A 26991-nucleotide genomic window follows, 5' to 3' on the forward strand; every position below is an offset into this window, starting at 1 on the left:
TAGGCAGCCTAAATGGTAGCGCCGGCCCTGGGAACAAGGCAAGGTAGAGCTGATATATGATTTTTAGCATGGCCTACATTGTCTTGCCCTGTACTACTGGGTTAGGAGTAGCCATTCTATAATTTATTTCCTTATTTGTTTGGTACCAGGATGCCTAACTAGCATTGATACTTCTGACTAGGGCACATCAAAAATTGTAAATGTTAAGCGGTAGCAATTTAAAAGGAAAGAAATGAACAGAGCCCTTTAAAAAAAAAGTTTGAAATGAAACAAAAAAAATCTAAATTCTAAACAAAAATATTGTGGTTTCACGCTCTTTCCCTCCTTCACCTCCTTTCTCTTTCCCTTTTTCCCCCTGGGGGAAGGGGAGAGAAAACCCCCAAACTCAATATTGTTCATACCATTTTAATGAAAAGAAGAATGGGGGCAGGAGGGGCAAAAGTTTTCACATAGTTCAAAGTGACATTTATCAAAAAAACCTTTCAGATGCAACAATTTTGACCAGCTCTACTTCTGGGTTTTGTGCCTCATATTCCAGACTGTCCATCCATACCTTGGGGACTACTCAGGATAAGGTAGAAGAATCCTAAAGCTGAAGCTCTGTGCTATGCCCCAGAAAGCTACCATGGCCTGTAATTGTGAAAAGGGATTGGGAGCCAGTCAAGGTCCTCAGCTGAGTAGAGAGTAACCAAGTGACTAGGAGGCAGATGGCACTAGTTGGTACAATCAAGACCTTTCCTGTTTAGGTTGGGAACCAGCTATGTTTGTATATACCAGGACAACATCGTTCAGCTCACCTGCTCAGAGGTTTTATAGAAAGCAACTGATGCATTGACCAGCTTGAGCCTGTCCTCCATCTTCAACATCAGCTGTTGCCAATGTAATGCCACCTTTTCAGCACACTCCCGGATGGCATCAGCATCATAGTGCCCAGCCTGTAGCAATACTTCAGCCTTTTGCTGTACCTGCAGAGCGCTCTGGTGTGTCTTCTGTAAGGAAGTGGCATGAAAGAGGGACTGTGTATGAGGGGAGGAAAAAGAGGTTTGTACAGATGTACCAGATGTATGGTAAAGAGATGAAGTGAGGTGTGAGCATGAAGATGCGAGAGAGTGAAACATTTTCAGATAATTTTCTAGAATTAACATTTATTTTTTATAAAGCACTTCGGTGCACCTTATTGACACAAGTGAACAACACATTGTTAGAGCAGGAGCAGCAAGCACTGGCGGATATATGGGTAAACTCTATAGATTAGCTACTGCCACTATGGCAGTAACCTAGGAATCCTGATGGAATTACACCCTTTTTGGTACCCAGAATTCAGCTAATGGCAATCAGGAGCTATATCCAGCCTCTACACAGTGCCTAATGCTCCCCACTCTGCAGCAAAGGATGAAAGCAATAAACAAATCTATAACAGTTAGCAAACTAAGGGCCCGATCCACTTAAACTCATAACTTTACTCACATGAATATTGCCATTAACATAAGTGGGATTATTCATGTGAGTACAGATATTCACTTGCCCAGGTATCTGTGGGATCAGGCCCTAATATTCCAAGCCATCAATTCCAGAAAATGTGAAGGTGCCTTAAAGGGACCATTATTTATTTTAATCTCTGTAAATGGCCATGCAAAATGTATTATTATTAATAATAGTGTTATTTCATAATTCGGGCTTCTTTGGGGAGGTTATTAATTTCATTTTTCAGGGTTAATTTTTAGCAATGTTTGAGTTTTATGTGGATGTCCAACAATCAGGGTTTTGGTACATAGTGTAATGTACATACTGTAATGAGTAACGTATATTATATAGGTTACTTGTTACAGTAGTACAGGGGTTCTCAAATTTCATTGCACCGCAACCCCTTTCTGACAACAAAAATTACTACAGGACCCAGGATGGGGGACCGAAGCCTGAGCTCACCCAAGCCCCGCCACCCCAGGGCAGGTGGCCAAGCCAAAGCCCCATCCCCCCAGGCCGGGGAGCCAAAGTCAGAGTCCAGTGGCTTCAGGCCCAGGCAGGGGGCCTGTAACCTGAGACCTGCCTTAGCTTGGGCCCCAGCAAATCTAATCCAGCCCTGGAGACCCCATTAAAACGGGGTCACAACCCACTTTGGGGTCACGACCCACAGTTTGAAAACCACTGCAGTAATATATACTGTACTGAGCAATCCTTTTGTAATGTTTCCTAGAGCACTTTAACATAATACAGTTGCAAAGAGCACTATGTTAAAGAGCACTGGGGAACCTTTAATGCACAGCAGACCAATTCATGCACAGCATATTAGTGCACTCTAGAAATCACATGCCCATAATCTGCATTACTACTCCATCTAGACAAGCCCATAGATACAAGTACCCATTTCCAGTGTTTATTGGATAAACACTAGTTTCATTTACTTTTTGTTGGGAGCGTTTTATTGCTGATTATCAGTTAAAACCTAAAATCAGAAGCCCTATTAATAATTCATAATAGAATTTGAGCCACTTGGATGAAAAAAAGTTGCACTGGTCTTTGAAGATCTTAGTGATCTTGACTCTCCATGCCTTGTACCATCTAATAATAATGTACCACAACAATATTTCATGTCAGATACATACTGTAGGGGAGTTGCAGTAACACCACCCCTGGGGAATGCCAGGAGACAAGGGTACCTCCTGGAGTACTCTGGCTGTGCTGACTGGAGGAGTAATTTATTACAGTAATTTAAGGCTTTTTGGGATGTATCACAGCTGCTCAGCTATGAAGCCAGGGTGTAGAAGGGACAGAATCATGAATCCACACACTCCTCAACCTTTTTCATAGCTATTACTCCCAGGGGGAACAACAGAGTAGCAGACTCTGCACACCCCTGAGTGCAAGGGCAGCTCTTATGCAGGTTGCCAAGATGAAGAAGGCCCCTCAGTCCTTCCCCCATCTGGCATGTCTGCACAGTGGGGGCACTGTTTAGCTCAACATTTTGATTTTATTTTTAACCTTCTGTAAGGAAAACCAAGTCTCCTAAAGACACACCTCGTCTTTTTTTTCGTTTTTAACCGTTAATGCCAAATTCACACTTGATACATTTATGATCTAATCCCTGAACCAGGAAAAGATCTTGAAAATGTCTGGTAATATGCTGTTGAATAATGCAATGTAGAGAAAGCTATTAGCAAAAAGGATTAATAGTTGGCAGAAACATTTAGGAAGATGTTCAAGAACAACTGGTTGAATTTAATATCCAGCTGCTTTACTGCTGTCAGGGTAGTAATGCTTATTTTAAATACACTTTAAAGAATTTTAAATTAAAATGAATTCAACATCTAGAAAACCTTTAGAGGCCTGTCTCTGCCCTGTGTGCTTTGCAGATCTCTCTCACATGTTGAGCTTTAAACTATTAATATTTTATCTAGCGTATTCTCCTTTGCAAACTTTCTTCTCCTACAATGTTGTAATCCTTTTCCCCCTGTGTGGCTCGCATTTACCTCCGAATACAAGCATCTCCCCAGTGGTAGCAAGCTGCGATACACATACAGTATGTATCCTTCCTCACAGTGCTGTCTGCCTAATGCTGCTAAGATCTAGTCAGCACAATTCAGTGCCAACCAGCTGATACTGAATTGCCACCCTCCCTCTATCCCAGACACTAAACTCTTGCTTTTCCCGCAGGGAGCAACATCAGTGAAGAGCTGCTCTTCCCTTAATCCTAGCAGAATTGGATCAAAATTGATTATTTGCAGATAGGGTGACCAGATATCCCAATTTTATAGGGACAGTCCAAATATTTGGGGTTTTAGGCACCTATTACCCCCCACTCCCATCCCAATTTTTACATTTGCTATCTGGTCACCCTATTTGCAGAGATTATAACCCCTAAACCAACTAGCAACACTGATAACATATGGCAGTTTCCTTAAAGTTTACAGGAATATATAAAACAGTTTCTACTAAGCAAAGTACTCTCCCAAACTTTCCTTTACCGAGATGTTATTTTCATGGCAATTGCAAGTTTGACACTAGCTAGTTTTTTTTGTTTTGCTTTTAACACATTTTGATTGCAGGAGGAGACCTGAGAAAAGCCAGCGTGTTCCTTCACCCATGAAAATTGTAACCATTAGAGTAATAATCTAGGGATTAGACACTACTTAATCAGCATGCATGGGAGAAGGCAATACATCCCTTAGAATGTCACCCGTATAATATCAAATGCAATGACAGATGGTAATCACATTGTTTAATGCAGTACTGGAAGATGCTGAGACACTACGGTGTTGAGTGCAATATAAAAACATATTATATAAATCTCCATACTAGGGCAGTATAACTCTGTGCTCTCCCATGGACAGGGCTTGTGGCAAAACCACCATTTAGACAACAGTTAGTACCAACTTTACTTCTCTATTCTGACAAAACAATATTTCTGGAGAGTTCTTCTTTATTGAACTTCCCCTGTTCATTCCAAAACAGCAGAATTAAGTCAGACAGAGATTTCATCTGAGAGGGTGCTTTAATATTCAGTGATGAATATATTCATAATGGTGGGTCCTGAAAATAAATCTACAAATCTTGTTCTCAGAAAGAAACTGACTTTGTTAACTTTTCCTATTTCAAGTGGTCATAACTTTAGCAAAGGAATTACCAGGATGTGTGTGTCTGGAGTTTTCATGAATGCCACTGTTTACATCGGACATCAAAAGGACTAGCTATTGATGATACATAATTTATGTCACTGTTAACCTCCTGCTACGTTATGAGGTTAGTTATAAATTGCCTTTTCAAAGATTATTTTTTCTTTTTCTTCAAGCAAACAAAGGTTTGATGTATGCCTGAGAGACAGTCCCATCTATACTGTTTTTCTGGGAAAGAGAAGCAAAATGTTCCCATTGGTGTTACCTCTATGGCCAGTTGAAATTGCTCATGTTCTCGCTGGAGCTGCTCAGCTTCTGAAAGGGAGCTTGCGTTGACGAGGCTGGCATTGAGCATTGATTCCCCATTCCGAATCCAGCCGAGCACCTGTACAGAAAGGATATGTTGAAAGGTTATCTTGATCTGATTGTCCATGCAGTCACAGAGTCTCCTACTGATTCAGCCCACCTGAAGAAATGTATTTTGCTTAACACGGTCTGAGTGCAAGTCAATCGGCAGAAGATAAATCCTTGGATAAAGACTGACTTCATTACATAAATAATATTAATTGTCAAAGAGGCAAAAGGTCACACTGTAGAAGTTATTGCTTGAAAAATTATAAGACACTGCAGGAGTATTTAGATGACAAGGAAGTGCCCAGTGTCATGTGAAGCTTTGATTACAAAAGTGAATATTCCTCTGTGTAAATGCCACAGGGCAGGAATGCAAAGGGTAACAGGGCAGAATTCAAATTAGACAAGCTCTTCCACTGCTTTTTCAAATTCCTGTCCATATTTATGTTTGAAAAGTCACATTTTCACCTTAAAAGATGCTTTGTTGTACTTACATCTTATTAGCAGTTCTTAGCAAAGTGTCATAGAGACCAGGGGCATGATTCTGAGCTCACATTTAAATGAAATCAGGATCAGGCCAATTGACTGTAGCTAGCAATGTGAGCGCTCATGCCCTGTACTGTATTTTTTGCACAGAGCGCAATTTCCATCTTCATTTTCTAATCTTACTCCGATTCTTATTCTGCACTTGTACAGTTTACCTCCCTGCCTCCTTGCTACATAAGTATATTTGCACTTATCTAAGAATAATGCAAATATGCTTGATAGTCTCTTGGACATTAATTTTCTCAAAAATGTAAGTGAACAATTCCCCCACCCCAGATCATTATGGGCCCAATCCTGCTACCTTTACTGATGTTGAATAGTATCCTATTCTGCAAGTAATCCCACAGGTTTCAATAAGGGTTTGAATCATAGCCCACTGAAGTCAGGAAATATCTTTCCATTGGCTTCAATGGCTTTGGCTCAGGTTCTCAGACTACTTTTGGAGTAAGGGACACTGTTAGTGTGGCAGAACTGGGCTGTAGATATATGTATGACAGATTTACCAGAACATTTTTTTAAAACAGTGGAAATGCATTCTGCTATTTTAAAACATTTTGTCTAAAAATAATCACTCAAACTGCACATGTAAGTTCCTGGATACATTTTCCTACAACTCTTAGTTATTTTCTGTTAATGTAGCTGCAAATTATTGCAAGAAATCCAGCCTTATTTTGCAAGTTGTTACATCCAGTTCGCAAATTCACAGGAAATCCTTACGGCCCAATCACTTTCACAAATGTAGTTCATGATCTATACAGCTTTGAAATTCAATAACTTTGGTTTACCATTCTAGATAGCAATTTATCTTCTGTACTCCCTCCCCCCACAGTGATTCATTCAAGTGCCTTAAAGGAACAATTTTTCCCCTCCCTATATCATACATCACCCTCCTCACAGCCATTTGCCTCCCTCTGGGATAAGGAAATTAGCTGTCCCTAGGAGGAAAAAAGAGAACAAGTCCACACATGTAGGTGATCCTAATTTGTAAAAAATAGCATTCTGCTCAAGTCAGCAGTAGGGCAGTCTTGATCTATCAGCTCTCTCTCTTTCATCAGCAGGTGCTACTGTTGCTGTGGGAAACACAACTGAGATTCTGAGAAAAAGGAAAGGGATTATCACACAACAATCTTTTTGTCTATGATTCTGTATAATCCCCTAGACCAGTGAACCCATGTATTACAAACTACACTGTACCAAGAGCTGAAACCCTGTCTCTTTTAGGAAGGAATTAACTAAAGGATCGCCATGGCTGGACAAGATATGAAGTGACAACAGCATAAACCAGCAAACACTTTCACATTTTTGCTGAACTCCCGGCTGAACTGGGCCGGTGTGAATTTTTTTTAAAAAAGGAGTATTTCTTTTAGAAAAGCAGCAGCTGAGCATAATTATTTTTTTTTAAAAAGCGATCAGAATGTCATATGGAATTTTAGGAAGCAGCCTTCACTTATCAAACCTTTAAGCTGAAATTTTCTAAAACATTAGATTTAGATGCAGAATTATTTTAGGAATTTGTCTCTCTAAATCCCCTCGACAGCTTCACAAACCTCATCCTTAAAAGTCAGGTTGACTGTAAAGATAGGGCAACGTACTGGATGACATAATAGGACTTACTTTCTAAAATCTGTGGTAATGAGACATCCTCCATGTACTTGATTTCTCTGTGCAACAGCCACCTTGACCCAATGAAATCAGTAATTTGCATCTTAAATTAGAGTTTTGTTCTTCCATTTTGTCAGCCATGTTACATTTACACAATGGCTCTGAAAAAAACTACTTTACAAAAACAACAAATGCCTGACCTAACCCAATAAACACTGGAAATTTAAGTGGTACAGCTAGCTGTCACTCTGCCCTTCATCTCACTGTTTGAAAGCAGGTAAACACACATACTATATGTGCTGCAACTAAAAATGGTTAGCGGGATAGGCATGGCATTTCAGCCTTGATTCTTCATTCCCTGGAGTCTGTTGGCTTCATTCAGAGCTCTCTCATGTGACACTTTTACCAAAATTTTTGGTTAAATTTTCTTCTCATGAAACTGAGGTACTAACAATATTGATGAAAGCCAGGTACAGTACCTACATGACTAAGGGCAGGCTCTTCCACTATTCTGTGAACCTGAGTCTGTTCTGATTGGTCAGGTAAGTCAAAAGGCATAATTTCTGCTCCCTAATTAGAAGAATGCACACGTGCTTAAAGTGTGAATATTCCTGAATGTAAATCAGTAAAACTCAATCACTTATGAAAACCATTTGCATGAGCAAAATTGATTTGTTAAAAATTGCAAGTTGAATATTCCTAGATGTTCTGCAGTATTCACTGACATCTAGTAGTAACACACTAGTGCTACTCTACCATCTAGTAGCAACACTAGTCTGCAATTTACTTTCCACTGATATCTGTGTAAGGAAGATTTGGGAAGCAGCAGGAGGAGACAGAAATGTCAATTGTATACTGCACATTCTAATCATCCTCAGATCTGTGGATCCTATGTTTCAGTGGAAACTAAAACTTCATCCAGCTCTGAAAATGTACTATCTAGTCTTCAGAGATACAAAGCTAGACCCTGATCCTGCAAATGTTTACAAGTCATGCTGTTAAAGAGAAGAGTGTATGTAAATGTTTGCAGGATCAAAGCACAAGTGCTTTAACTCAGTGCCTCACTTGTCCTCTTGGCTTCCCTCCTGTTGATAATATTTTAACATACTTTTTGCTGTGTCCCATTTGTTTAAAAACAATAACAGTCATTGCCCCCATGGTCTACAGTGTCTACATTTAGTACACCTGATCAACACCAGCAAAATTAATTGCCTAAGTCTAAATGCAAACTACTTTGAAATCAATCTTTTTTTCTGCTTCACCAACTTCTCACAAATACAATTGCCTTTTATGTTGCCCAAGTTAATCAAACAACTGAAATAAACAACTCAGTAATAATGATTACAAGAAATTATTCTAAGCGTCTAAGTCAGACTATAAATCAGAGCTCACTTTATATGCACTATAAAAACACACAGCTTGTTGGAAGTTTACCAGCAATGTAAAACCTTCCATCCTGTACTCACTGCCTTCATTTTTCAGTTCAGATTTGTGTATCCTTACATTTCCAGCCAGAAAGCTTCAGCAACAATTTCTGAGTTTTTAAGTAATGTGAAGAGTAGCCTTGTCATCACCACTCCTAATTGTGATGCTGAATAATTTCTGAGGTACTATAACATTTGCAGTAGTTATTAGAGCTAAGAAGGTAAATCACATCTGACGACTCAGGGTTCCAAGAGATTAGAAAGTTAGGAAGGACATTTTTATCCCTATGTACAGTGTTGTATGATCAACTGTCTAGCATTGGTTGGGGGAAAGGGCAGGGTTTAGCCTTTCTTTGAAGCACCGGATATGGATTGCTGCAGGCAGGATATGAGAACTGATGGTCTGAACAGGTATGACAAATCCTTTGTTTTGAAGCCTGTGCAGTAATTATGTAAGTTTCTAACCTAGAGTTAATCATCTTCACCTAAGCATCCTCATTTTTCTCCTTTCTGAAGCTTTGTGAAGTTGTTTGTAAGCAAAACTTGCACACAGGATAACTGTTAATTAGTATCAAGGGAAGAAGATTTAAGCTATAAAAATGCTACAGTAATCTTCCAGTGGGTAATTTACAACATGAGTAGTAGAGATTAACCTTGCTATTTGGTGTATTACTAAAGTCTCATTTAGCATAGCCCATCTTTTCTCATTTTCTTTCCTCCATGAATACTCATAGCGTGTACAGAAGCACATTAGACTCTATCGCAGGCCTGCACAACTCGTAAAGCGGCGAGGGCCACATCACTCCAAAGAAAACAGCTGAGGGCCAAAACCCCCTGACCCCGTGGAAACATCTCCCCCAGCACCTCCCGGCCTCCCGTCCCAGCAACGCCCAGCCCTGCGGAAACAAACCCTCCTTCCCCAGCGCTGCCCCACCAAAACAGCTGTGGGCCAAAAAGGAAGGTTGGGGGTGGGGAGGTGATACTTAATTTTAAATCAACCAGGGGCTCCCAGCTGAAGAGGTGGCTGGAAGCCCTCAGGGGCAAATTAAAGGGCCCAGGGCTCCGGCAGTCGGGGGAACTCGGAGCTTTGCTGGGCTGGGGCAGGTATTTAAAGGGCCCAGAGCTCCTGCCACTGAGGGGAGCTCGAGCCCTTTAAATCCTGGCCCCAGAGCCGCGGCTTTGATTCAAAGGGCTCTGGGCTGCCTGCAGCTGCAGGGAGCTCTGAGCCCTTTAAATCTCAGTGCCAGCCTGGCCACAGGAGTAGCGGCTGGGATTTAAAGGGCTCTGGGCTGCCCGCAGCCGCGGGGAGCCCTGAGCCCTTTAAATCTCAGCCGCAGCAGGGACTGAAAGGGCTCTGGGCTGCTCACAGGCACGGGGAGCTCTGAGCCCTTTAAATCCCAGCCATGGCCGGGATCCAAAGGGCTCTGGGCTGCCCACAGAGTGCGGTGTTTCCCGTGTGCGGGGGATTTAGAATCCCCCCGTGGGCCGCACACTAAGCCTCTGCGGGCCGCATGGCCGCATGTTGTGCAGGCCTGCTCTATCTCATGCCTGTTCCAGGTGCAGGTCCAAAAGAAAAGTGAGGCTCAGTCACATGCCCTCGGTGTGGTCTTCTTTATCCCATTTGTCCCAACATGCCAGTTAACTGCAAGCTGCAGGCATTCTTGGATCAAAGGTCCGCAACATTCAAACCAGAACTTTGATGGCATCTGCTTTTCTCTGTGACTGCTTCATTTGCTCCTTTCTTTAAATGCTCAGCATCTCCTGGTCTTTCTTTTAGAGCCTTTTCCCCAGTGCCACCTTCTACCTCCTCCGGCAGGCCTGGTACCTCTCAGCTTCTCTTCTCCACTATCTCTTTCATCTCTCTGCAGTTATCAGCTTCTCATGATTCAACCCCATCATCTGGTTTCACCCAGGCTTCACAATCTACCATCCACAATGGCTGCAGAAGTGATAGCATAGTATAAACTCTTCTTTAACAGGGTGCAAGAGGCATTCCCTTCTCCCCATGGTGGTTCAGCTCAGGTGGAGTTTCTAGGACTGCCAGAGGTGCTAGGAGTTCCTGGTCCATGGCAGGAGTTAACTGTGCTCAGGAGTGCAAGGCAGAGAAAGGCTCCTTTCATCCTTCCCCCAAGGCCCAGTGAGCAATCATGCAGATAGCCACAAACATACTCCATAATGTTTACTGAGAATTCTGATGGCACAAACATATTCACAAATGCTCCTCATTGCTTATAGAAATCTACAGTTCTCAGCTTAGACCATCTAAACTTTTTTTTACAAATAATTTTTCCACCACTAATATTTATTTTTTGTGTACATCTAGCAAGCAGAGCTTTTATTTGCATATCCAAAGCTTCCTTGAGTACTCACCACAGCCAGGGCAAAAACCAATCACAAAGAGCCTCTTTCTCTGTGCATGTGAGTTGGAATTAGGACTGGGGAATGTTTGGAGGTGAACATTTACATATTTTTTATGTGGCTTACAAGACCTGTTCACAAATTGACTCAGATTTACATAGTGCTTGATATTCTTTTAATTAAAATTTTGTATAGATGCTTCTAATATAGCCCCAAGACAATTCTCTGATCACTCTCCTATATGAACAGACTCGCTATTATCTGGGAATGTGCAGACAGGCTAACACTAAGAGATGGCCTTTAAACAGACATTTCCTACAAATTGCAGATTTTATCAATTTTGTTGAAGTGAAAATTAAATATTTCTGGAGTTAAATAACCCCCCTAAGTCTCTCCAAAGAGGTCCAATCATGTTGCTTATGACTGAAAAGCAGTAATAGTGGAACCCTCTTAGAGCAAAGACATCTCTTCCCTGCAGAATGATCTCACTATAAGCAGAAGTTTCACTATAATTGTAATTACAATGCACTGAAACAATTATCGACTTCTGTTCCAATTGGCTATAAGCAGAGTTTCACTGTTTCTGTATCCCACTGTAATTAAACATGAAGGCCAAATTCTCCTCAGACTTCCAACTTGAAACTCCACCAGTGAGTAAAGAAATACATGTAAAAGAATCTTTATTTTGCAGGTGATTCCCTTGCAGGTGATCTGAGGAGTTTCTTTCAGTATATCAGGGAAGCATCTGCCAGTCTTCAAGCAAGGACACCTCTTGGGAGTTCTAGCCCAGCTCAAGACTCTTTTCAGGTTTCCAGAGGCCTTTTTCTTCTGTTAAACTGGAAAAAGTCAAGACCAGTTGCTTCATGTAGTCCTTTGGGTTACATTCAATTGTGATCAAATCTGAAGTGGACACCAAAACTGGTGGGTTACAACGCACACAGGAGAGAAGCATTAAACAGCAAAATGAACTGGAGAGACAGTAACAGTGGGGCAGTGAGGGGAGATTGGGTACATTGGGTACTAAGAAAAGTAAAGTCTTACACCTAGGGAAAGAAAATAAATGCACAAATATAAAAATGGGGAACAGGAATGGAAAGCCAAACAGCTGCCAGCATTGCATTAAAGGGAATTTCTTTTAATCTTATCTCCTTAATACTATCCTGCTATTACTTCTATGGTTACAACAGGAAAGAGGGGCACGGGGAGAGGGGACGCGTCCTTGAGAGGCTCTCTTCTTTAATATGAAAGATTTTGTGAACCAGTGATCTATATTATTTCCACTCTGTTTCAGGTCACAGAGCATCACATTTTGAGATGTTCCATTTAAATAGCTCCAAACATGTATCCTCTTGGCATTCAAACCTGTGAAGCATGTGATTTAATGCAGAAACCTTTCCTAAAAGAGACTTAAATAGATACAGACAGGAAAAAGACTTTGGATTTACGTGAGCCATTACATTAAAATGCAAACATATGTACGTTTTCCAGAACTTATCCTAGTTTGCTGTTTCAGCACAATTTTACCAGAGCTACAGTAGGTGTCTGTGGCAACCAAATCTCAATTGACTCTCAAGACCAAGTGCAATTTGGTAATGAGATGGAGGCCATTCATTGTCTCAAGTGCTCTAAAAAGTGAAGGAAATTTGGACCAGACCAAAGATGAACAACAAGCCAAAATCAATATATTTTCCAATTTCACTAAGTGGTTGTGAACATTACTCATCCCCGGGGAAACCAAATACAGCCACCTTATGATAGGGCACAGATATATTTTAATTTGGCTCTTTTCAGGGGAAACTAGCTACAGTAATTGATAGGTTAATAAGGAATAGATTTTTCAGATTCAGCTGAACAAATACAATGATTCTTAGCCAAAGGCTTGCTGAAAGGTCACAGAGTAATGAAGGTTTTGATGGTTCAAATGCTGTTAAAGAAACACTAATTCAAGACAGCTATTTGTGTTCCTCTTGCAGAAGTTAGACAGTTCAGTTCTATCACTTAGATTTTTAGATGTTTGGTTTGTAGAATATTCTAAGGCACAAGCCAATGAATGAAATTAACCAATCCTTGCTTCTGAGACCCACAGCTTTAGTTATTCAGAGTGCAGCCATCACTGGATTTCTCTAAAAACAATTCTGTAATAATGGGCCTAATCTAGCCCCTTTTAAAGTCCGGTGAAAGACTCACATTTACTTTACTGGGACTTGGATTGGGCCCAATAATAACAACATGTATTTCTAGAGTTTCTGTTGGGTCTGGTACTCTATGTTCTAAACCAGTGCTGCTGTGCACTATTAAATATCCACCAGGTTTCATTTCAGAATTGGCTACATTGTATCCAGTGAAATGCTTGTTGTAAATATAGTGGTGTGAAATATTTTGGGTCCCTATAGAAGGAAAGGGACTTTATAGACAAAGATATTATTAATAAAATAGAGCCTTTCGTTCAGAAGGGTTCCAAAGCACTTTATAAACTCCACACACTTCATATTGCCACTGGAATGCCATATTTTCAAAATTAAAAACTAGGAGACTTTTCTGTTGACATTTTTTAAGCTTTCAAACGACTCATACAAAAGTGAACTTTTTTTTAAAATATGCACTAATGTTGCAATTGCCAGCTTCTGACGTAGCAGCCCCAAGTACATATTTCACAGAGTGAAGAATTTTTGCCAGTAATGTAATGTTCTCCATCAGTTTCTCATGAAACACTGAACAAGTGTAATTAACATTCACTTTGTGCAAAAGAACAGCTTTGATAGAGTCTATGCTCATTTGACTTTTCTCTGCACTCCAGACATTGAGCACTTGTTCCACTGAACTCTTTTTTCCTGGTAAACACAGACCATCTTTTACTCCCTAAAGTAATGTCATGAACAAACATTTGTAATTATTAAAAAAATAAACACCAAACATTTTCATTGATGAAATGGAAAACTGGGATAGGTCAAGTGATCAGAAAGACATTCCCGGGGCATCCTATGAAAAACCCAGATAGTCCCATTAAACTACAACATATAGTCACTTCACTGAAATGCAGCCACCTCAGGAGTGAAAAATTGAAGCTGTGCAGCAGCATGCAACCGCATAGGACAGCAAGTGAAGAAATATTACACATCCAAATGAAGCTACTGGGAAATTTAGGTAGGCAAAACTGACTGAGCTTTAATGTGATTGAGACTAGCAGACTAACGCCCTAAAATTGAGATCCTAGGTTAAAGACTACCAATAGTTCGGGTTCTACATCTTAACCAAAGATAATAAACTTGGCTGAGCTCCCCACAGATCAGTAATAATGCAAAAAATTAAGTAAGGAAGCCAAACTAGAGTGGTGTCAGCTTTAGACCTGGGCATTGAGATATCCACTAATGAGACCAATGATCCACAATGCTTTCAGTTTGTACCCCAATCCTCATATTCCCAGAGCACATTCTGTTCTAGAGACCACCTCAATCTAGAAACTATTGGGTCAGTTCTGCATGGACGGTGAATGTAACTCCCACAAACATCCATGGGGTCTTGCACATGCACAGAACATGGAACAGACTCCTCAGTTACTTGTAAAGGGTCATTTTGGCACCTGTGAATAGATCAAGTACTGCTAAAGAAAAGGATTAACACTCCATACACTTAAAGTGAGGCAATTTGACAGAAATGGTTTTAACAGCCCACACGTACTGTAATTGCTTTCAAGACACATTTAAGCGACCACAAAATGGTTTAATGGCTTTGATAGAAAGCCTGACCTGCTTGACCTCAGCCTGTAGGTGCCGGAGCTGTAGGCATTGCTCTAGCCGTTTGTGAGTCTGATCGGCGTTAAGCTCTAGTTCATGCTGTTTCTCATGAAGGAACTCCAGCAGCTCTTGCACTTGTGTCGCAAGATCAATGTCCTTTTCGCAGATTAGTTCAATGCCTACAACAAAATGACATACAGAGAGAGAGAGACAATTTCATTTATTTGCAATTCCTTTTGCAGCACAATTCTGCCACCCATCACATTGATTTGAATCTCTCTTGATTCTTGGTAAACCCTCTCACAAACAACATATGGTTTACCAAGGTTGGCTCCAGGGTTTTTGCTGCCCCAAGCAGAAAAAAAAAGCCAAGATCGCGATCTGCAGGAGCTCTATCGCTGCCGCTTCAGTCTTCGGCGGTAATTCAGTGGCCGGTCCTTCGCTCCGAGAGGGACACAGGGACCCGTCGCCAAAGACCCGGACTTGCCACCCCTCACCATTGGCCACCCCAAGCAGCTGCTTGCTGGGCTGGTGCCTGGAGCCGGCTCTGTGGTTTACCCTGATGCACGTTTGTTGAATCCTATGACTGTATTGTCCTATCACTGTGTGTATCATTAAAATGACGTTTTCGTGTTGATTGCTCCTTGTGTTGCTCATCTGAAACTGTCCATACGGAGATGATTTGACTACAGCTTTGGTGATGTGGAACTGGGAATTTTAAAAAATACTTTATGAATTTTAACAAATCAAAGACTAAAATACTCCTCCAGCCTTATGTTATTTCATTAATCAATATCTTATAAACATATTCTTTCTTTGAAGAAAGAAAGAAAGAAAGAAAGAAAGAAAGAAAGAAAGAAAGAAAGAAAGAAAGAAAGAAAGAAAGAAAGAAAGAAAGAAAGACACACCTGTCCTCAATTTAGGATGGCAGCTGGGAGCCCACAATGTGAAGTGCATGCCTAAAGTCTGTCTGAGTCCTTAGAGGACCATTAACATTCTTGTAATTTATACTGTCCTTTAGGTTGTTCTCAATTATGCCATGAGTCAAATCATTCCCAAACCAGCTCTAGAAGCACAGGCCTGAAAAGATGGCTTAGTGCCCCTTCCCCAGTCCCTCAAGCTCCAGCACTGAATATGCTCCACTGGACCAGAGGATCTGACTCACTGTGTAACTGTCTCAAGAAAAACAATGCAAAGCAGTATACTGTCCTCATTGATTTGCAAAATTTCACCAGTGTAACTGACAGACTTTGACCAGAGTCTTTATTTGACATTCCACACTACTGTAATCCATGTAATGATAAATCAGTAAGGGCCTGATTCTTCTCCTATTGAAATTATTTAAAATTTTATTACTGGCTTCAACAGAAGCAGGATCCTAATAATTATAATAATCAGATCCAAGAAAGTGTGAGAAAACACTGCACTGTTCTCCAAAGCCATTTGATTATATAAAATAAAACAAGATTAAAAAAAGGACTTCTCCCTCCTCTCCTCACCCCACCCCGCACAATTAAAAGCTGTTGTACAAGAAGCAAGGAAATTATGTTTCGAGACATTTAATACGAAGCACTTTTTCTATGTCCCAGAGTTCCATGACTTTTATCTTCTGTCACAGTCATATCAGCAGAGGACAGAATTAGAAAGCAAATCAACCCTGTGTCAACACTACCTTGTCTCTTCCAGTTTCTGGTTTTATCATGAAAGCCACATCAGAGTGAAACTGATTCGCTGATTCTCTTTCCCAACCAAAACAAAACAGCTTCTTCATTACCAGATAAGGCGGAATGGCCCCAGGCTTCACATTAAGGGTCTGGAAATTTAATTTATGCTCCCATTCTTGGGAGTGAAGTTCCTTCTAACTGCCAGACCCCATGCACATTTGTTATAATTAGCCTACATATGGTACTGTGTCCCTAGGACATCGCTGGTGTTTTGTATGCTTGACTTCACCATGCCTATTTGATATTAAACTCACAGTTTTCCATCATGCACACTCGACTGATGTAGTTTTGACCGTGCTAACTCATCAGCAGCAACCAGTAAACTGCCTAGGATGTTATCCAAGGGCAGACTGCTCTCCCAGTGATGAACGATTTGCCCTTTCTTGCTTGCCACATGTCACACAGATTTATGCCACATTGCCAGCATATGCAACAAGAGCGCTCATTCTTCTTAAGGGTGGATTTGTAAAATAGAAAGCATTTTTACATTGTATTTTTGGAATAATTTCACACACAAAAATCCTCACCCGGAGGTTTATGATATGTAAGCACAACTGTTTTTTTGATAAACTGAACGCAGTTTCAGTTTTCTTCAATCATCTCGTTACTGAAGGGGATTTCAACAGACTCATATTGAGCAGAGTATGCTCTTAAACAGATTTATTAAAAAGAGTAGCCACAAGTACAACAACATAAATACACCACAGCTCTCAGGTATAGTGGCATAAATCTAGAGAAACAGCACTGAAGTGACTGGATTTACTCTGAATTTATGCTGGTGTAATTGAGAGCATAACATAGTGCATTGTACAATCTACCTACGCACTTATCTATATACCTTTTCTTTTATCCTTTGGGTAACTACAGACCTTTTAAATTATACACATTCATATAAGGCCTGATCCAAAGTACAGTGAAGTCAATGAAAAGACTACCATTGACTTCAACAGGATTTGGATTAGGCCTATATTATACATCACATCCTGCCTATGTTTTAACCAATTGGGATATTATAAAAAGCCCAACTTGCCAAAATAAGATGAAATCTGAAAAAAATCCACCCACATAGTCCATTGATAATTTTAAGAAAAGGCCATTCTGTTTGCATGGATGCCAGAAGTCAAATTTCTGACTTGACTTCTAATTTTTAAATAAGTAGTTATGCTAGCTAGTATTACTACTGCCCAAATTCTATTAGTGGTAGCAACATAATCAGGTCGTAACTAAATCACTGAATAACCTTAAATGTATTAAAAACATTTTGTGACAAAATCTGTGCTAAACTTTACAGATGAAATGCATTTATGTAAATTGAAAATAGCTTCCATTAAACACTAAAATCAAGGGAAAATAAATACATTTGCTGACTTATAATTGACATAAATGTGTTTTGTGTAATATTGAGTTGTAGCTTATAGAGAAAGCTATCATGAGACTTCAATTTCAAAACCTCTTCAGTTTGAATTTGCCAGATAATAATATCACTGAATAGACTGAATAGAAATTTCTTTGTACAATAAGAATCACTCCCACACTCAGAGGGACTTATTCCTGCGCTGATTTAGAACCCCATTCGGGAACGCATCCTAGTTCAAGGAAGCACTTCAGCACATACTTAACACTAAGCATGTGCTTAAGTCACACTGAACCAAATGGTTAAATAATTAAAGTCAAGTACTTGTTTAAGTGTTTTTCTGAACAGGAATGGATCTAAGCATGTTCTGAACTTTAAACCAAGGCTTTTACAGTCCAAGCACTCCCACTGGGGTAGATCCTTAGCCGGTGGTGCAAATTGTTATGATTCTGTTGGCTACATCAGCTGAGGATCAGCTCCAATGACTTCAGTAGGATTGCTAGGGTGTAAATCAGCACAGAAATGGATTTATGGGCTAAATTAAGTCTCGGCTGAACTCCACTGATTTCACTTGGAGTCACATCAAGAATGAACTGACAGTATCTTACAGAAAATACAAGAGTGATATCTTAAAGTCAGATTGCTGCTCGATCACTATCAGGGGATAGCATCTTACACCACAGATGTTCCCATTGCCTTCAGTAGGGCTATTTGCAGTGTGAGATACGGGATCATCATCTGGCCCTCACAGAGCTGTGTTGCAACCAGTGTGACTGTTTTTTTACTGAACAATTAGAAGCATTCTTCAGAAAGGTTAAACAAAGCCTTTGTGTCCCTGCGACATCCATTTCCTAAACCAGAAATGAAATCACAACTTGAAATTAAATGAAATAGATTTCCATTTCCTTTGTAATGAATGTGGATGCTGTGGTGACGCAGGTGAATGGCACTAGACTGACAGCCTTGGATACTACAGGCCTCTTTCTATTTGTGCACATAACAGGTATGAGATGGGCAGCAACAGTGCAGACTTCCACAAAATTGCCTTATCAATGTGCTATCAGTCCTGACCTAGACAAATCACTTCTAAGGTATAAGTAGTTCAGTTTCCAGGATGGCTCATTCACTCCTTGACTGATAGCCTACAACGGTGCTAATTAGTGCCAGCTGGAACAGTGCAATATTGGCACCTGTCTTCTGGGAACTCAACTGGGAACCCAAATAAGAGTGTATACAGGCCATTACTCAGTTATCAGATGGTAACAGCTTTTGGTCACGAATGATGTAGGTTATAATTAAAGTGATTAATACATACACAAGTGAAGTACATAAATATGTGGTAAATTGAGTTATATCAGAGATTAGATATAAAAAAAACAAGGAGTTCCTGTGGCACCTTAGAGACTAACAAATTTATTTGGGCATAAGCTTTCATAGGCTAGAACCCACTTCATCAGATGTATTAAGTAAAAAATACAGGCGCAGGTATAAATACATGAAAGGATGAGGTTGCTTTACCAAGTGTTAGGTCAATCTAATGAGATAAATCAATTATACAGTTTGGTTTGAGGGCTGTAGTACTTTGGGGGTAATTCTTGTTATTGGTGTCAGGAATCAGGGCCTGCAAGCTAGTCTCCAGACAGTCCCTCAGTACAGCAGGCCTGCAGCAAGCTGCCTGCCCGGCCATGGCACCTGACTGGTTGGAAGGGCAAGCAGGCCAGCTCTTAACCTAGTGGCAGCAGCAGCTCACTGACTGCTCAATGTTCATGCCAGCCATTGTACTGGCTCTTCAATGCTCCTGCATTGCACTCAGCCTTGTCTCTGTCCTGCCCCCGCCTTGAACTCCTCCTTGCCTGTTACCTTGCTTGCTCCCATTCCTGTAGCTTTGACTTCTGACTCCGGTTTGACCCTTGTCTCTGGCTTCTGAACAGTGACTCGGGCTTGACCCTGGGCTCCAGCTTCCAACTACTGATGATCATTATGCCTGACACCCACTCCAACCACTAGGGTAGACCACCTTTGTCCTGGTCAGGTGACAACTGGGCTTGGTGTGAATGTGGTTGAGTGCTATTTAGTGGCCTCAAACATACAGAAGGTCACACTAACTAGATGTTCTGGAGGGGGGGGGGGGTTGGCCCTAAATGCCATAATTTGAACCCTGGGCTAAGATTTACCAAAAGTGACTAGTGATCTTTGTCCAAATTAAAACATCTTAAAGGACCTGATTTTCAGAGGGTAAATGCACAGAAACTTTGAAAATCAGACCCCTTTAAGGTGTCTCAAATTGGGCACCCAAAAATATCACTAGTCATTTTGGAAAATCTTGGCCCTTGTGTTAAGCTTTAATTTCTTTCAGAGATCTCATCATACCTCAACAGCAGAGTTACAATCAAAATGGAAAAATGGAATGAAGACCAATGCATGTGAATTAACAATTGTAAGCTTACTAACAGCTCTTGTTCTTTTGGTAACACAGATATACCAGTAGTATTCTCTAGACATATAACTCTTTTCTGAAGGACATGTATTGTTAATGGAACCCAAAGACAATTCAGATGAACTACAAAATCACTTAGAATACAACATGACTTTTAGAGAGCTTGTATGAACTTATAAAAATGAAAACCTTGCTGAAAACAAATATTCTTATAGTGAAATCAGGTTAATCAAGCCCTGGTTTATCCATATGTGTCAGTGTAGAGCTTTGGTAAGAAGCAAGTTGTTACCAGTCCCATTAAGAGTACATTTGCCTGACAGACTTGTTAGCCTAAAGATCTCCGAGCCAAATAAAAAATTATCGTCAAAACTGTAAACACTAAGTCTGTGGCTTCACTGTCTAAATTTTCAGCTAAGTTCTTATTGCAGCACTAGTGATCATGTTCAATAAGAGGCAATGATAACTGTTGATTTTCAAAAAGTCCCATACTGAGTTTGCAGCTCTGTCAGTAAGAACCATCAGCTTTTGACTGGTAAACTAGGAACAAACCTGATGTAGAATTTAGTGAGAGGAAACAAAATTCAGTGCAATTTTAATTGAGTATAACTGTCCTTTATTGAAATGAGAAACAGTAGTCTCCAAAGAGCAATTACTGTCCCTTACTTTGCCATCCTTCCAATATTCTGCATTCCCTGCAAAACAGGTATGAAAAGAACCTTCAACTAACCCCTATTATTCTGGATCCTCAAGAGGTTTTGCTTCTTTGGCTTTGGAAGCAGATGATTTTTCTTAGATACACATGGACCTCACACTGGGAGACTAGGTAATACTTTAAAAATATTTTAAAGATCATATCCATTTAATCTCTGTTCCATTGTTTGTAATCCAGAGAAGTTGTTTCTACTCTCCTGCAGCTCGGGAGTTCCAAACAAACACAGTGAGTTTTTCTCAGACCAATCCACTAGGCTCCTGTCTGTGCTCTGCTCTGGATCACACCTCCCATGCCTTCTACTCCCCCCTGTGCTCTGCTCCACATCTTGTACCTCCCAGGCCATAGTCCTCTGACATTTCCAGGAAGAAAAAAAAGTTGCATTTTACTGATTTACTTTGGACAATTTTACCACATCGCAAAGCCAAGGACTAATAGGCAAAGCACAGGGCCAGCCATACTGTGAGTAGATACTGTGCAAGCTTCCACATATGGTTCACCCAATGCACCTGGTTTCCTATCTTGCAACATTCTCTCTTAGTTGCTGCTGAGCTTCTGTTAACCGGAGCTTGCCGAATTATGCTGACTATTGCCAAAATGTATCTTGGGGTGAAATGTTTTCAAGAGAATGGGAGGAGACCAAAGAAATCAGTTTTATCTCTGTCCTGAACAGTCCTTCTTATCTTAATTAAAGGAGGTGGGGGAACTGCTCTGTGTGCCTTTCAAGGCATGTGAGAAGATTTAAGCATCTTACAAATAATTATAGCCTTTGGGACAGCAGGCAGAGATTAATCTGAATGATTATTTTCCCCAGGTGAGAATGCAAAAATCAGGATTTTACAGTACTCACTGGAAATTTGAACCTTTTGCTGAGAAACAGGGTGTAAGATACAAAGCAACTTCTCTACTAATATGCTTCAAGACTGCCATTTAGGAGCACATGCCAGGGAGGTTTTTACAACCAAGTGCTTATCTTAACTTCCAAGTGGACATTGCAATTAAATTCCAACATCTTATGCCCTGTTCATACTGAAAACAATGTACATTCCAATACCTCTTTGAAGGAAGAATATCCATAGTTACCTGGCTAGGACTCTGTTCACAGATTATGTGTTTTCTTTTGTATTTTAGTAAATGGATGACCATTAAGCAAATTGCCCTGCTCACCTGAAGCTTGGACTTCCATGATGTACTGGTGTAAATCTTGCCCTTGCTGGATAACCTCAAAGGTCATATTGTTCATGGCCAGTTTCCGTTCGGTGTGGCGCTGCAAGCGCTGCTCAGCCAGAGTGAGGTCCTCCGTATTGAAATCATTCATTTGTCTCAGCAAATCTTCATTCCAGGCATCTAGCTCTGCTGTTACCTTCAAAGGAAAAAAGCCACATATTGTATGCACTGGAAGCCAACAAAAGATTACTTCAAAACAGCATTTGGATCTTCATAATAATCCACGCTGAGGGGCTGATCCTAAGCCCCTTGAAATTGAGGGGAGTCTTCCTGTTGACTTCCATGGGCTTTGGAACAGACCCTTGCATGGCACTTTTCCTCTGTGGATCTCAAAGCTTTGACAAAGGTGGGTGAGTACTGTTACACCATTTACAGGCCGGAAAAATAAAGCACAGAAGTGGCTTGTTCAACGTCACAGCAAGGCAGTAGCAGAGTTGGTACAGAACCACAGTTCCCAGCTCTAACTTCTACACCAATATCTAGCACTAATTTGCAGAGGTTGGCTAACTTTGCTTACTTTGTTACATGTTCTCTGTTTCTTCATTATAACAATTGGTCTGATTAATCTAACAGTTATTATTATTTTTACTGTGTTATCACCCAATAGCACCCAGACAGTAAATGGGTCCAATAGCATTAGCCTCTGTAGAATTACACTTGAAACTAGATACAAACAAGTGAGCATAGAAAGCAATAGGAGGAAATGAAGAACAGGGGACAAAGGTACAATAACGAAATCTTGCTGTTAAGTTAGGCATCTAAATCCATATTTAGGTACCAACATGAAAGATGTCCAATTTTCAGAGATGCTGAGTCCAGTTCTCACTGAAATCAATGGGATTTGTGGTTTCCTAAATATATACTTAGGTGCTTAACTTTAGAAACCTACTTTTGAAAATTTTGGCATCTTATCCCACGGTCACAAAGCAAACCAAGTGCACAGAACCAAGGATTTCTGGTTCCAAATCCTTTACATGTTGTTTTGGATGGGGATTTAAAAGACACAGTTTTAAATTCAAAATGATAACACAAGCCCATAAACCCTTTTTAGACTCTTCTTTGAAACAAGCGGAAACACAGATTTGTTCACCCCAGGCAACCTGTGACCATTTTACAAACCTGGGACTGAAGTCGCAGGGTGAAAGGCAGAGCGTAGGAGACCCTGAGGGCTTTACATTTTTATTCTGATTATTCCTATGTCCATTCCACTCAATTAACTTTAAATAATAACTATCTCTGTTTACAGTCCCTTTGGTGCCCTTCCTGATTCCAGTGGCCTATGATTCACTCACACTTCTCAGTTAATTGGAGTCTCTAGAATGTGGTGGCTTATTGGCAGATTTTCTGTTCTAACAATTACCAAGCCCGAGAGAAATGGTCATGGTGGAAATCAGAGAAGGAGCTCGGTAGAAAATTAGAAAGGGTTTTAGAGAGCCTCTGCTGATAGCTAGAAGGACTAAGGCCGACTTGACCTCATTTTAAGCTATAGACAGCATAATGAACATCTACAGTTTAAAGTGAGAATAGATTTCCACTATTAATGACTATGGTACTTGAGGTTCCATATGAAATCTGTTTTGCTTGCACGTTCTGGTAGAATGGCATATAATTTTACTGGATCAGAAGGCAGTTTAATTTTTATTCATTATTAAGAATATTGCCTGTCATAGTTCATTGCATTGACTGTCAGGCTGCTAAAACATAGTCATTTGAAAATTTATAATGGAGTTAATCAGAGTACTGCCCAGTTTCCTGTAGATGTGAATACATTCTTGTACACCTGCATTGGGGAAACCACCTAAATGCACTTATGAATAATAGTTACAGAGGGGAATCAGAAATCCAATAATATGTCACATCTGATTTCTCTTATAAATTCCGTATTTAGGATAGTGGAGAATCTGTCTACTATGGAGAAAGTATCTCTCCATCCTGTAACTGTCTATGCACAGTGTCAAATGCAGTGTTGTTGTAGGCATGTTGATCTCAGGATATTAGAGGGATATAGTGTAAAAGGTAATATCTCTTTGTGATGGGGTTCCCGGGGTGCAACCTTGACTGTAGGACTGCTAAGCCCTGTGTCCCACCAAGCTGGGGTGTCCCTCTCACTCTGCCCCGGTCAGAAGCCTGATCAGTGTAAGTTCCTTACTCAGTCTGCCTCTGCCTCGATGTGGAGAGGAGACACACTTGCCTTTGTAAACTGAGCTGAGATTTCCCAAGCACCCTAACCAAAACACACTGGTTTAGGTAAAATATAAAAAGGTAGATTATAAGTGATTATAAGTAGTAAGTTTAGAGATCAAAGTTGGTTACCTAAGAAATACAATTAAATTCACAAATTGAGTTCTATAAACTAAATAGGATTTGAATCAAGCAACGTCTCACTCTTAGAGATGATACAAACAGGTCACAGATCTTCAATTCATAGGCTGAACCTGACTTCCAGCCTGGGACCACCCTCTCCCAGTTCAAAGACTTTGTCCTCTAGACGTGTTTCCAGGTGTTGAGTTGTGTGGGAGGGGGAGAAGGGAAGTGAGGCCAAGTCATGATGTCACTTGGCCTCTTTATAGTTTCTTACAACTTGCTGGAAAGATCTTTTGCTATGACAAGCTAGTTTCCATTGTATATGTGCTCTCTCTGAGATGGTGGTCGGGAGAGTGGATTCCCTTCAATGGGCCATCAGTGCATCTGGCTACTCCAACTGTTGTACCTGAAAGGCTGATTGTGGGTGTTCTCAACCTTATAACAAATTTCAGTAACACACAACAAAACTTCATAACTTCATGTACAATGATAGCACATACAATCTCACTGGTCTTTAGTGTTCAACAGATCAAGGCTGTTAAAATGATACCTCACAAGGCAAACTTTGTACAAAACATATCATAATTATATGACTGGTGAATATGGGGGTTCTAGGGTGCTGCTTTGAGGTACAGAGTGCCTCTGGAGACAAGCTTTTATTAGAGACAAGCTTTCGAGCTTACACAAAGCTCTTCTTCTGAGCTCTGCATAAGCTTGAAAGCTTGTCTTTCACCAACAGACACTGGTCCAGTAAAATATATTACCTCACCCACTTTGTCTCTAATATTCTTCCAGGGCAAGAAAAAAAAATCTATGCAGGTCTCTCACAGGATTAATCTGTCAAGTAAAATGGAATATGCTACACTGAACTGGGAAACAGTAGATGAGTGGGCAGGGTAGAATCAAGGTGGGGAGTGAGGGAAGATCATATAGAGGCAGTGAAGGAGCTGGGCAGAGCCTGGATGTGAAGATAGGGAGTACATGGAAAGAGGTGGTGGTGAAGGTCTAATATGGCCGAAGTAGAGGAAGAGGAAGATTGCTTTAGTAGTTCGCTAGACTGAAGAGAGGAGAGTCAGGGAGGCTGGTGAGGAGGTGTTTACAGCAGTCCAGGGGAGACAGAACCATGACATTACCCAGGGTTTTGGCAGTGGAAATGGAGAGCAAGCGGATCTCAGCTCCAGCACTCAGCTCACCAATGGAGTTCAGAGCATATCAACAGAGCGGATCATAGAATGAAATCTATTTAGTGGACCTAAGAGCAGAACATTGCCTGCAGAATGATGTGGATGGGAGGAGCAGGAAGGGAGGATGAAGCTGTCACTTTTATAAATCCCACAATTACAAAAAGCTCCCCATTCCTGTCTCTCAGACAGCGAGACAGGATTTAGTGTGGGGTGGCTCTGAAGATATCACAATACATTCCCCATTTTTGATAATACACAGAGATGCCACAGTGGATGGGTTGATAGTGGGCCACTGAGGTATATGAAGGATGTCATTGCAACGATTGTGCTCCGATGCTTTTGGATTCTGAATCCCAACAATATCCATATAAAAAAACTGCATATACCTCTAAAAGACACCGTATGAGAAACAGCTTGGAGCCTCACTTTCCAGGTGAAAACTTAAGGACATCCCATATGATACATGTGAAAAAATAAAAGATCTACATGTAAGAGTGGCTGGTATCTTTCTTATGATGCCTATTATTTAATTCATATTTTATGAGCCAAGATCTCTGGAACCTGATTTTGAACAAATAATCCTCATATTTGATTGTTAACTATAAAGATCTATCTGAACAAAGCCATAAAAATCCTGTATCTCTGAGCAGACAGCTAATTCACTTGAAAGACTTTGCTAATGTTATAAACTCGGAAAGCGACACTCACATGAGTTATAAATAACAGTGAAGTGAGTTACTGTCTGAGAGATGACTATTTTTCCTTTCCAAATTCATGTTAAGCCAGAAGAGCCAAGAAGTGAAAACAAAGCTGCAAGATTTGATAGGAGGAAAAACAGAGCCAAAGAAATAGTAATTGTGGAAAACCGCATTCAGCATATAGCAGACTTTAGTGATCCATGGACCTTTCATAGGATAAGACAAGAATAAAGAAGAAAATTCTGTCCTGTGCACAGTGGGCATCTGCTGTGAATCTCCAAGGGCAGAAACTGACCTTAAAAGAACCTTGATTGCATGCGACTGTAAAATCTGCCCAGAATGGATTCTGGGTGGTGCTGTGCAGACACACACCAGGAAAGCAGCTGGCAGAATCATTGGGAAGAATTTGGCAGCTACTTTACAGGACTACCTGCAAAGTCTTGGAGAAGCTTCCCTGCAGAGAGAGGCCTATGGGATCAGTAGAGTGGTCAGAGACATGTACTATCCCTGACCTGGCAATGGTGTCTATGCACACACACCTGTTCAGATTATTCCTGCTTTTAGTGGTAAATGACTGTGGAAGGCCAAATCACAATTGGAGTTGCAGCTAGCAAGGGATCTTAAGAGTAACAAGAAGGGTTTCTACAGGTATGTTAGCAACAAGAAGAAGGTCAAGGAAAGTGTGGGCCCCTTACTGGATGGAGGAGGCAACTTAGTGACAGAGGATGT

The 26991-nt window shown here is 40.7% G+C and overlaps 1 protein-coding gene across 8 annotated transcripts in view; it reads right to left on the reverse strand.

Moving 5' to 3' along the window:
* The window catches only part of KALRN (kalirin RhoGEF kinase), an 805383-nt gene that overhangs the window by 252925 nt on the left and 525467 nt on the right, over positions 1-26991 (reverse strand). For 7 of the 8 annotated variants that reach the window (XM_050916882.1, XM_050916885.1, XM_050916887.1 and 4 more), the window contains exons 14-17: positions 22017-22212; positions 14638-14804; positions 4876-4995; positions 798-1016 (exon numbers count right to left, since the gene is read on the reverse strand). In XM_050916882.1, coding sequence (XP_050772839.1) covers positions 798-1016; positions 4876-4995; positions 14638-14804; positions 22017-22212 — 702 coding nt within the window. The remainder of the gene's footprint in view (positions 1-797; positions 1017-4875; positions 4996-14637; positions 14805-22016; positions 22213-26991) is intronic. The other variant, XM_050916883.1, reaches the window with a different exon arrangement.

The sequence above is a fragment of the Gopherus flavomarginatus genome, chromosome 10 (assembly GCF_025201925.1).
Source record: "Gopherus flavomarginatus isolate rGopFla2 chromosome 10, rGopFla2.mat.asm, whole genome shotgun sequence".
Taxonomy (NCBI): domain Eukaryota; kingdom Metazoa; phylum Chordata; order Testudines; family Testudinidae; genus Gopherus; species Gopherus flavomarginatus.